The following is a 13801-nucleotide window of genomic DNA, read 5'->3' on the forward strand; positions in this document are numbered from 1 at the left end:
TAACCCTAATTGAGTTATTTGCCCGTACATTTAAAGCTTTGGGATGTTTTGTACTAGACCGGTTCCGTTGTGTGGGAAGGTTTTTCTTTTCGTGATGGGAGGAAACCGGAGAACCCGGCCGCTTTTGTCTCTCTGTTGGCGATGTTTACACACTGCACCAGGTACTCATTTGAGACTGAGTCGACCAATTCAGATAATCGTCATTGGTATTAGCCATGAGCGGGAATCGAACCCGGGTCACCAGGTTCGTAGCGCAACGCGCCAACCACTACGCTACCGCTCACACTCATTCACCCACTCATTCACCAATATCAATAGCCGCCATTCGCCACGTGGTGACAGTGACGTCACCACGGCGCCTGTGCCAGGCCAAGTGGACTTTGAGGCCACGTGAATTGTCGACAGGGGGTCAGGGGACAGACCCAGGTGGACTTTGAGGCCACGTGAAGTGTCGACAGGAGATCACGGGACAGACCCAGGTGCCATGGGCTCGCAGACTGAGATGACCGGTAGATGCACCAGCTGTACCCCCTACTGTGCCAACTTGCTGTCTTTTAGCCACCCAGTGCTCCGCTCGTCGTTGTGAGCATCACTCCTCTGCCTTCCGTTGTTGTTTGAGGGCGACTGCCTCCAACTGCCCAGTAGCCACTTCCACAGAGGCCGATCTTGACACCGCTGGTGCACTCGGCTCCAAATCCTCCCGTACAGCATCAGCTCATGTCGTGCCCATTTAGCCCCCTCTGTGTGGCCAAACAGAAGCTGCTTGGTCATACGGTGGCTGGGCATGCGGGCTACGTGGCTACACACTCAGACTCATTGAAACACACATACAACAATGGATGCGATTCGTCACTAAGCAGCAATGACGCCACGTGGCACCTGTGCCAGGTTTGGCTGGCTATCAGAGGTCACGGGAGCTATGTATGGGTTGACTGAGCTGACAGGGACTATCAACTTTGCACCCTATTGTGCCAACTCACTCACTATCACGCACACTCACTGTCACATTCACTATCACATTCACTATCACACTCACTCACTATCACATTCACTATCACACTCACTATCACATTCACTATCACACTCACTATCACATTCACTATCACAGTCACTATCAGAATCACTATCACACTCACTCACTATCACATTCAATATCGCACTCACTATCATACTCACTATCACATTCACTATCACATTCACTATCACACTCACTCACTATCACATTCACTATCATGTTCACTATCACACTCACTATCACACTCACTATCATACTCACTCACTATCACACTCACTATCACACGCACTCACTATAACACTCACTCACTATCACACTCACTATCACACTCACTATCACATTTACTAACACACTCACTATCACATTCACTTTCACACTCACTCACTATTACACTCACTCACTATCACACTCACTATCACACTCACTATCACACTCACTCACTATCACACTCACTATCACATTCACTATCACATTCACTATCACATTCATTCACAATCACACTCACCCACTATCACACTCACTATCACATTCACTATCACACGCACTCACTATCACACTCACTATCACACTCACTATAACACTCACTTACTATTACACTCACTATCACATTCACTATCACACTCACTCACTATCACATTCACTATCACTCACTCACTATCACATTCACCATCACACTCACTCACTATCACACTCACTATCACACTCACTCACTATCACACTCACTATCACACTCACTATCACATTCACTATCACATTCATTCACAATCACACTCACCCACTATCACACTCACTATCACATTCACTATGATACTCACTCACTATCACACTCACTATCACATTCACTATCACACTCACTATCACATTCACTATCACATTAATTCACAATCACACTCACGCACTATCACACACGCACTATCACACTCACTATCACATTCACTATCACACTCACTCACTATCACACTCACTATCACATTCACTATCACACTGACTTACTATCACACTCACTATCACATTCACTATCACACTCAATCACTATCACATTCACTATCACATTCACTGTCACACTCACTCACTATCACATTCACTATCACACTCACTATCACATTCACTATCACACTCACTATCACACTCACTATCACATTCACTATCACATTCACTATCACACTCACTATCACATTCACTATCACACTCAGTATCACATTCACTATCACAGTCACTATCAGAATCACTATCACACTCACTCATTATCACATTCACTATCGCACTCACTATCATACTCACTATCACATTCACTATCACATTCACTATCACACTCACTCACTATCACATTCACTATCATGTTCACTATCACACTCACTATCACACTCACTATCACACTCACTATCATACTCACTCACTATCACACTCACTATCACACGCACTCACTATAACACTCACTCACTATCACACTCACTATCACACTCACTATCACATTTACTATCACACTCACTATCACATTCACTTTCACACTCACTCACTATTACACTCACTCACTATCACACTCACTATCACACTCACTATCACACTCACTCACTATCACACTCACTATCACATTCACTATCACATTCACTATCACATTCATTCACAATCACACTCACCCACTATCACACTCACTATCACATTCACTATCACACGCACTCACTATCACACTCACTATCACACTCACTATAACACTCACTTACTATTACACTCACTATCACATTCATTATCACACTCACTCACTATCACATTCACTATCACTCACTCACTATCACATTCACCATCACACTCACTCACTATCACATTCACTATCACACTCACTCACTATCACATTCACTATCACACTCACTCACTATCACATTCACTATCACTCACTCACTATCACATTCACTATTACACTTACTCACTATCACACTCACTCACTATCACACTCACTATCACACTCACTATCACATTCACTATCACATTCATTCACAATCACACTCACCCACTATCACACTCACTATCACATTCACTATGATACTCACTCACTATCACACTCACTATCACATTCACTATCACACTCACTATCACATTCACTATCACATTAATTCACAATCACACTCACGCACTATCACACACGCACTATCACACTCACTATCACATTCACTATCACACTCACTCACTATCACACTCACTATCACATTCACTATCACACTGACTTACTATCACACTCACTATCACATTCACTATCACACTCAATCACTATCACATTCACTATCACATTCACTGTCACACTCACTCACTATCACATTCACTATCACACTCACTATCACATTCACTATCACATTCACTATCACACTCACTATCACATTCACTATCACATTCACTATCACACTCACTATCACATTCACTATCACACTCAGTATCACCCTCACTCACTATCACACTCACTATCACACTCACTATCACATTCACTATCACATTCACTATCACACTCACTATCACCCTCACTCACTATCACACTCACTATCACATTCACTATCACATTCACTATCACATTAACTCACTATCACACTATCACATTCACTATCACACTCACTATCACACTCACTATCACACTCACTATCGCATTCACTATCACACTTACTATCACATTCACTATCACACTCATTGACTATCACAATCAATATCACATTCACTATCACACTCACTATCACATTCACTCACCATCACATTAACTTTCACACTCACTCACTATCACACTCATTCACTATCACACGCAACATCACATTCACTATCACACTCATTCACTATCACACTCAATATCACATTCACTATCACACTCAATATCACATTCACTCACTATTACATTCACTATCACACTCACTATCACACTCAATATCACACTCACTCACTATCACACTCACTATCACATTCACTATCACACTCATTCACTATCACACTCACTCACAGCACACTCATTCACACACTAACTCAAACACTCACTATCACATTCACTATCACATTCACTCACTAACACACTCACTTACTATCACATTCACTATCACAGTCACTCACTATCACACTCACTATCACATTCACTATCACATTCACTATCACACTAACTCACTGTCACACTCACTATCACATTCACTATCACACTCACTCACTAGCACATTCACTATCACATTCACTAACACATTCACTGTCACATTCACTATCACATTCACTATCACAGTCACTCACTATCACATTCACTATCACAGTCACTCACTATCACATTCACTATCACACTCATTATCAAAGTCACTCACTATCACATTCACTATCACAGTCACTCACTATCACTCACTATCACATTCACTATCACACTCACTATCAAACTCACTCACTATCACATTCACTATCACACTCACTATCAAACTCACTCACTATCACATTCACTACCACATTCACTATCACAGTCACTGTCCCATTCACCATCATATTCACTATCACCTTCACCATCACATTCAATATCACAGTCACTCACTATCACATTCACTCACTATCACATTCACTATCACACTCACTATCAAACTCACTCACTATCACATTCACTATCACACTCACTATCAAACTCACTCACTATCACATTCACTTTCACGTTCACTATCACAGTCACTGTAACATTCACCATCACATTCACTATCACATTCAATGTCACATTCACTGTCACATTCACTCTCACATTCACTCTCACATTCACTATCACATTCACTATCACAGTCACTCACTATCACATTCACTATCACACTCATTACCAAACTCACTCACTATCACACTCACTATCACATTCACTATCAGACTCATTCACTTTCACACTCATTCACTATCACACTCACTATCAACATTCACTATCACACTTACTATCACATTCACTATCACACTCGCTATAACATTCACTATCATACTCACTCACTATCACATTCACTATCACACTCGCTCACTATCACAATCACTATCACACTCACTATCACACTCACTATCACATTCACTATGACACTCACTCACTATCACAATCACTATCACACTCAGTCACAATCACACTCACTATCACACACACTATCACACTCACTATCACAATCACTATCACACTCGGTCACAATCACTATCACACTCACTATCACACTCACTATCACAATCACTATCACACTCACTATCACACTCAGTCACAATCTGCAGAACAGCGGGAAAAAACAAACTCAAAGATACAATTACACTCACTCACTTTCACACACTCATTCACTCTCACTCATACCGAATCACTCAAACTCACTTTGCAGACCAGGAGAACATACAAACCCCATTCACTCACTCACATTAGAGTTGTGAGTGAGACCTCCAGTGTGTGGTGGACTAGAGTGGTGGGTGATGTCTCTAGCGTGTGGTGGACTAGAGTGGTGAGTGAGGTCTCTAGTGTGTGGTGGACTAGAGTGGTGAGTGAGGTCTCTAGTGTGTGGTGGACTAGAGTGGTGAGTGATGTGTCTAGTGTGTGGTGGACTAGAGTGGTGAGTGAGGTCTCTAGTGTGTGGTGGACTAGAGTGGTGAGTGAGACCTCCAGTGTGTGGTGGACTAGAGTGGTGAGTGAGGTCTCTAGTGTGTGGTGGACTAGAGTGGTGAGTGATGTCTCTAGTATGTGGTGGACTAGAGTGGTGAGTGATGTCTCTAGTGTGTGGTGGACTAGAGTGGTGAGTGAGGTCTCTAGTGTGTGGTGGACTAGAGTGGTGAGTGATGTCTCTAGTGTGTGGTGGACTAGAGTGGTGAGTGACGTCTCTAGTGTGTGGTGGACTAGAGTGGTGAGTGAGGTCTCTAGTGTGTGGTGGACTAGAGTGGTGAGTGAGGTCTCTAGTGTGTGGTGGACTAGAGTGGTGAGTGAGGTCTCTAGTGTGTGGTGGACTAGAGTGGTGAGTGAGGTCTCTAGCGTGTGGTGGACTAGAGTGGTGAGTGATGTGTCTAGTATGTGGTGGACTAGAGTGGTGAGTGACACCTCTAGTGTGTGGTGGACTAGAGTGGTGAGTGATGTGTCTAGTATGTGGTGGATTAGAGTGGTGAGTGATGTCTCTAGTGTGTGGTGGACTAGAGTGGTGAGTGAGGTCTCTAGTGTGTGGTGGACTAGAGTGGTGAGTGAGGTCTCTAGTGTGTGGTGGACTAGAGTGGTGAGTGACGTCTCTAGTGTGTGGTGGACTAGAGTGGTGAGTGAGGTGTCTAGTGTGTGGTGGACTAGAGTGGTGAGTGAGGTCTCTAGCGTGTGGTGGACTAGAGTGGTGAGTGAGGTCTCAGTGTGTGGTGGACTAGAGTGGTGAGTGAGGTGTCTAGTGTGTGGTGGACTAGAGTGGTGAGTGATGTCTCTAGTGTGTGGTGGACTAGAGTGGTGAGTGGTGTCTCTAGTATGTGGTGGACTAGAGTGGTGAGTGAGGCCTCTAGTGTGTGGTGGACTAGAGTGGTGAGTGAGGTCTCTAGTGTGTGGTGGACTAGAGTGGTGAGTGAGGTCTCTAGTGTGTGGTGGACTAGAGTGGTGAGTGAGGTCTCTAGTGTGTGGTGGACTAGAGTGGTGAGTGAGGTCTCTAGTGTGTGGTGGACTAGAGTGGTGAGTGAGGTCTCTAGTGTGTGGTGGACTAGAGTGGTGAGTGAGACCTCCAGTGTGTGGTGGACTAGAGTGGTGAGTGAGGTCTCTAGCGTGTGGTGGACTAGAGTGGTGAGTGATGTCTCTAGTGTGTGGTGGACTAGAGTGGTGAGTGAGGTGTCTAGTGTGTGGTGGACTAGAGTGGTGAGTGATGTCTCTAGTGTGTGGTGGGCTACAGTGGTGAGTGGTGTCTCTAGTACGTGGTGGACTAGAGTGGTGAGTGAGGCCTCTAGTGTGTGGTGGACTAGAGTGGTGAATGAGGTCTCTAGTGTGTGGTGGACTAGAGTGGTGAGTGAGGTCTCTAGTGTGTGGTGGACTAGAGTGGTGAGTGAGGTCTCTAGTGTGTGGTGGACTAGAGTGGTGAGTGAGGTCTCTAGTGTGTGGTGGACTAGAGTGGTGAGTGAGGTCTCTAGTGTGTGGTGGACTAGAGTGGTGAGTGAGACCTCCAGTATGTGGTGGACTAGAGTGGTGAGTGAGGTCTCTAGCGTGTGGTGGACTAGAGTGGTGAGTGATGTCTCTAGTGTGTGGTGGACTAGAGTGGTGAGTGAGGTCTCTAGTGTGTGGTGGACTAGAGTGGTGAGTGAGGTCTCTAGTGTGTGGTGGACTAGAGTGGTGAGTGATGTCTCTAGTATGTGGTGGACTAGAGTGGTGAGTGAGGTCTCTAGTGTGTGGTGGACTAGAGTGGTGAGTGAGACCTCCAGTGTGTGGTGGACTAGAGTGGTGAGTGAGGTCTCTAGCGTGTGGTGGACTAGAGTGGTGAGTGATGTCTCTAGTGTGTGGTGGACTAGAGTGGTGAGTGATGTCTCTAGTATGTGGTGGACTAGAGTGGTGAGTGAGGTCTCTAGTGTGTGGTGGACTAGAGTGGTGAGTGAGACCTCCAGTGTGTGGTGGACTAGAGTGGTGAGTGAGGTCTCTAGTGTGTGGTGGACTAGAGTGGTGAGTGATGTCTCTAGCGTGTGGTGGACTATGGCAAGGCTCTGAACTGGATAGAGTGTCGCCCAGTTTCCCCCCACGTGTATGACCTCTCATTAATTGGTCGACAACACCTTCATATATAGAGAACCGCAGAGCTTGGTGTGACAGGAGAGGTGGGGGGGGGGTCAGGACTTTGGCACAGGCTGACCGCGTGGCTGCTGCTGCCTTCCCGCTTGTCCCTGGTTCCTGGCCCGTCTGAGTTGGCCTCGCACTCTCTTCAAAGAGGTAGCGAGTTCGGTGCACGTTTTAAGTTGACATCATCATCATCACTATTATACCTATTAGTTGCTGGTTGCCTACTACATGAGTGTTATGTGATGGGCTGCCGTTCCGGATGGCTCGTAAGCTAAGTCTGGGTAGAGCTGGACTTTTGGTTGGTTAGTTCGGCTCGTGTTAGGGGTATAAGCTAGTGTTCGCTTGGCACGTACCATGCAAAAGAAGTTCAACATGCAGTCGATCATCGATTAATTATAATCCGGCGGTCCTGGGCGAAACCGCTCCAAAGCCTGTAACCCAGTTCTGGCGATCGGCAGCATCACGTAGCGTGACAAAAAATGTAACTATGCTTGATTTGAGTATCAAATATTCTATACAGTACGTTTAACACTACATATGACCACTTAAATAATGAAAATGCTGCACTATATACATTTTACACAACTAATAACAACAGTAATACTAATAACTATAGCACTTTTTGCTGTATCGGATTGTATATGTCCTGTTTTATTCGTTATTTCCCTCATTAGAATGCAAATCAATTTATAATATTTTTGACATGCGTTTTTCTGGATTTTTGTTGTTGTTATTCTGTTTCTCACTGTTCAAATAAACCTCCCATTACAATTATAGGCGGATCATTTCTTTGTCAGTGGGCAAACGTAAAAAATCACCAGGGGATCAAATACTTTTTTCCCTCACTGTATGTACATGTAGTAAGTTCATTGTTTAAGTTGTATGCAGTGTTTAATGTACCGTATATAATATTTAAAACTGAAATCAAGCATAGCTATTTTTTTTTTGTCACGCACATGGTGCCGATCGCCGGACTAGTTACAGCCTTTGGAGTGGTTTTCCGGCGATCACCGGAATTACAATGCCAGATCGGCCCATGGGAGCATCAGATAATGTTGGAGGCTGGATAATCGCGCGGTGACGGATAATCAGGGTTAGGGCTGCTAACAAGTCCTTTGGAGACTTTCATGTACGTTTTTCCGCGACAGATCGCATTGCAGCTCACTGTGCCCCCCCCCCTCCCCGTACCCGTTGGCTCTCTCCTTCTCTCTCCGTCTCTCCGTCTCTCTCTGATTCTCCTCGCAGCTTCCTGGATCGACCCGGACGACACCAAACCGGACCCGGCCACATCCCGACCCGGCGAGACGCACGCCCACTCGCGGGGTCCCGGAACGAGGGGAGCCCCGGGGTCCAGACCCCAGGCGGACGGGGATAGGGCGGCCGCGGCCGGCCTATCCCCGCCACTGCAACCCTCCCACAAGTCCCAGGGGGTGGTGGCGGCGGCGTCGCAGGCGAAGGTGGGTGAGTAGGGCGAGGAGTAGGGAAAGTTTCCCTTCTTTTTTCTTTTAGCCGGCGTCACGATTCGAAAATTCGCTGTTCGTGGGTTAGGCCCAACATCGCGAAGCGACCACGTCCATGTTCGTGAGGCCCCCTCCACCGACACGGCACGGCCAAATGTAGTTTTTATTTGCCACGTGCTGGGCGACTGTTTTAGGACACTCCGGTTATCATCGGGAAGTCTGAATAACTACGAATGAAGCAATGGCATATTGAGTGATGTGAACACATTAATTCATAAGCACGGTTGGCTACGTACGGTGGCAAGTAATTTCAGCATATGTACATTAACCTCCTAGGTATCGCTTCCTGTCACTCTCCGCTCCCGTGTGGGCCACATTGATGGCATCGCACCTCCGATTTACAGCCAACGACTGAAGGACATTTTTGCAATTCTGGAAACTGCCTGATGGTGCCGGTTGTAACTGATGGCAAAAAGCGCCGCACTCCCCAATGTTAGATTTTGTATGGATCGCTCTCCAGCAACAGTACTGGTGCCGCTGAAGCAGCAGTATGTGGGCCACTTTTGTTCATCACGTGGCTACTTTGTTAATTGGCTGTGTCTGGGTGGAGGAGGGGTGCACAACACAACATTTAACTTGCGTGGCGATCTGAGCCAAAGCGAAAAAACGATTATCAATGTTAATAATATTGGACGCAAAAGACCAACGCGTATTCTGTATATTCGGAGTTTGCGGTTTCCCTCTCTCTCCGTGGTCGAGTGGATTTTTCTCCGGGTCCTCCGGCTTTTCCTTCCACATTTAGAATCAACGCCACGCGTTTAGAGTATTTGGGCGCTATACATTTCTACACGATAAGCGAACTTCGTTGAGCTATCCATTTGTAATAGCCAGGTCGCTTCTGAAAAAGGAGTTATACATTGCAGCCCAGTGGGCCTTACCTGGTAGAATAAAAAAAAACTTTTTAAGAATAAAATTGAACGGCAACTTTCACAGTCAAATCGAGAAGTTGCATACACAGCTCGCGAGGTTTCTGACTTCTCGGGTCTGGAACTGACGACGCTTGATGCGGTTTCAAGCGTCAACGTCGACAATCTGATTTGATCACCGCTCGACGTGGTGGTGAGAGTGGCGCTCCGGCTGAGTGAGCGAGTCGGAGCTGAAGCGATCGTGGACCCGCTTCTCGACCCCACACGACCGTTTCTTTTGCTCGGCGTGTCAGGCGGCTTGAACAGCACAAATATCTCGGCACTGCTGGCCCGCCGGCTCCGACACGGCCATTATGAGCCCCCTGAGACAGAGAGAGAGAGAGAGACACGCAGGCCAGTGAGAGGTTTGTTCGTGGAATTGGTTTGGTGTCTCCGACAAGACCATTATGAACCCCCTGAGAGAGAAAGAGAGACACGCAGGCCAGTGAGAGATTTCATCCTTCGTGAAATTGGTTCGGTGTCTCTGACAGGGCCATTATGAACCCCCTGAGAGAGAGAGAGAGAGTGGGATAAGCAGGCCAATCAGAGCTTTGATTCTTCGTTGGAATTGGTTCGACACGGCCATCGTGAGCCCTGCCGCTCGTCCGCCAGCACGCTGCAGCATACGAGCACGGACCCCCGTGTCGTGAAGCGCAGGAACGGGGATGAAGAAGCGTAGTGACGATGAACGACGTATGAAAAAATAAGAATAGGTTTGTTACTCTTTCTGGCAATGTTAAGATGTTCAAACACCAAATAGAAACTTTTTGCAAGGCATCAAGTTCCTGCATTCACCACACACACAGTACTTGTGGTGAACATGCAATCAAACACGCCCTGATAATTATATATGCATTGTCTTTGAAACTGATAACCCTACACCAGAGACAACAGCCTTCTTTAGGGCCTAGTCTCACCAGTGTCAGACCAGAGAACAGCGCCAAAAGGCGAACGGTACAAAGACAATGCAGGTTTTTCTGGGTTAGATCGCATAAATATGAATGTGTCGTTAAACCCGCCACCACCCGGCAACCAATTATTAAGGTTTGTCACGTAAACAGAACATGAAATTCTGTTTTGTTACTAGTGCCAGCTCGTTACTGGTAGTACTAGTAACGAACTGGAATGTTCTGACCTTACTAATTGGCTGTGTCGAGTGGTGGCAGGTTTAACGACACATTTATATATTTACGTGATCCAACCCAAAAAAAACCTCTCTTAGGGATGATATTGATCGCAAAAGCCTCCTACGTGTTCAACATTACAATGAATGCACCATCAGGGCATTCATAGCTCAGGGTGAGCAGCCACAAAATGGGACTTTTTTTGATACTGGCAAAAAGGTCCCATTGCGATCAACGACGCTGGCACGGGGGGGGAGCCTTTGTGATGTCGACGGCGTACGACCCCGCGCCAAGCGGCAACGCCGCCTGCCGCCGTCGTCGGCGCTGGGACTCAGCTTGGCAAATAAATCCTATAAAAAATAGCATGGAAAAAAATCACTCTTCTTTGTGAGTGCTATGATTTAGGAATCAGATTGACACTAAAAGACAAACCGGGGGAGGGGGGGGAGGGGGGGGGAGGGCCCCGGCGGGGAGGCGGAGTGCAGAGGGGAGGGTGGGACATAGTGTATAATGAAATAGCAATCTTTGGAGATCGTAATCAACCAGGCTATGCGTTAACTGTGTGTTAGCCGACTCTCTGTGTTGCATTGCATTACATTTCCAAAAAAAAATGCTTAATTTAGTTTTACTGTCTATTTCTCTCTCTCTCTAAAATGTACCAGGCTCTTATAGGTCCATTCGCTCTTTCTCTTCTTCGGTCGCTTCGGGGTGGATTTCCACACAACTCTCTCTAAAATGTACCAGTCTTGTTGGGTTTTTCATTCACATTCTAATTTCTCTGCTCCAGCAGACCCACCTCTCTCTCTGCCCCCCCCCCCTCTTTATTTAAGGCCTCGACACAGAGGAATTGGGTCTCTGTGTGTCTATGGTGTGTGTCTCTCCCTGTGTGTCTCTGTGTTGTCTCTCTCTCTGCTTGTGTGTCTGTCTGTGTGCCTCCGTGTCTGTGCTTTGTCTCTCTCTGAAATTGAGTTCTACCTGATGACGATTGCTTGTGTTGCAATCGAAACGTCGTATGCTATTATTTAATTTATTTTCTTTCTACGTGACTTTACCGAAAGAACCAAAGAGTAATGAAATAAGTATTGTAATTTCTCCGCTGATCACCAATTCGTATTTGTCTAACATTTCTCAAGTCAAGTTGCACAGACGAGGCTGGGATGCGACCGAGTTCATGGGGGGGCCGTCGGCGCGGGGTGGGGGGTGCGGGGGAGGTGGAGATTTAGAGGAGCCCAGCCCGTAAATCCCCCGGCGCGTTAACCGCCAGCGTGTGCGCGTCACTCCTCGCGCGTTGTAAAGACGTTGCCGGGAGGTTTTGTGGCCTCGTAACGGCAAGACGGGCCAGGAGCTGACAAACGCCGGCTCTGTGGTTTGAAGGTTAAAGGCCTGAGGCTAGGGGTGGGTGTCTGTGTGTGTGCGCGTGTCTCCCTCTCGCTCTCTCTTTATTTCGGAGAGGTTCATAATGGCTGTTGGCACCCTCAGCTAGCTCGGCTTGAGAAGCCGCTTTAAATCCAGGTGTTAGTTATGAGGTGGTAAAGACGCAGCCCTGCAGTTTCCACGCTCGAACTAGTCAGTGGCGAAAGGGAGTCCGCGAGGGAAACTTCAAGAGCCCCTCCAGTGCTCGTAAAGAGCCGGGTGGTGATGGTGGTGGCGCTGGTGGCGATGGCGATGATGGCGGTGATGGTGATGGCGGTGGTGGTGGTGATGGTGGTGGTGGTGGTGATGGTAGCGGTGGTGGTGGCGGTGGCGATGATGGCGGTGGTGATGGTGGCGATAGTGGTGGTGTTGGTGTTGGTGGTGGTGGCGGCAGTGATGGCAGTGGGATCGAGTGTTGCTCCCTCGCGCGAGGCGTGGGGTCGTCTCCGGGTCCTCCGCTTTCCTCCTCCCCCCACGTGGATAATAACCACAACGACTCAAGATCGTCAATCGGCTGAAACGTCTCACTCATAAACACCCCAACGTAGTCCTCTTACTCAGCCTTGTTGTAGCTGCTCTCTCGCTGGTTCAGCAGTTCCACTGCTGGATTTCAAATTTTCCCGCCTGAGAACGACCGCTTGTGTTGCGATCGAAACATCGTGATTTATTTTATTTTATACCTACGTGACTTTACCGAAAGAACCAAAGAGTATTATAGTTATTGCCCAAATCCTGGCTCCACACCCTAACCCTAACACTAGTCCTAACCATCAATTCAGCCGAGTCTCTCTCGGCAAGTGACTTGGAAAAATGTTTCCGCACCCGGCACGCCACTCTCCAGTAGCCCTCTGGCCGTGGCTGCTGATTGTGTACCGCCTACGCCGGTACAAACCGGCGACCCGAGAAACATTCGGTGAGAGCCGGCGACCCCTTGGGTGCATACCACGTCGTGCAGCCGATTGGCCGATGTTTACTCTGTGACCCCTGTGACCCCCGCGCCCTCCTGACTCCTGACCCCACCCAGACTCCCAAGGGGTCGCGGCCCCGCCTGGTGGTGTCTCTGCACGAGGAGCCGGTGTACTTTCTGCACCAGGGCGAGGTTCCTGTGA

At 47.3% G+C, this 13801-nt stretch overlaps 1 protein-coding gene across 1 annotated transcript in view; it reads left to right on the forward strand.

Moving 5' to 3' along the window:
• Positions 1-13801, forward strand: part of IGSF21 (immunoglobin superfamily member 21) — a 174327-nt gene that overhangs the window by 131886 nt on the left and 28640 nt on the right. Inside the window, exons 7-8 of the mRNA XM_032968436.2 lie at positions 8976-9187; positions 13717-13797. Of these exons, the coding sequence (XP_032824327.2) occupies positions 8976-9187; positions 13717-13797 (293 nt within the window). The remainder of the gene's footprint in view (positions 1-8975; positions 9188-13716; positions 13798-13801) is intronic.

The sequence above is a fragment of the Petromyzon marinus genome, chromosome 39, assembly GCF_048934315.1.
Source record: "Petromyzon marinus isolate PM22_M1 ecotype Great Lakes invasive population chromosome 39, UKy_Petmar_22M1.pri1.0, whole genome shotgun sequence".
NCBI lineage: Eukaryota > Metazoa > Chordata > Hyperoartia > Petromyzontiformes > Petromyzontidae > Petromyzon > Petromyzon marinus.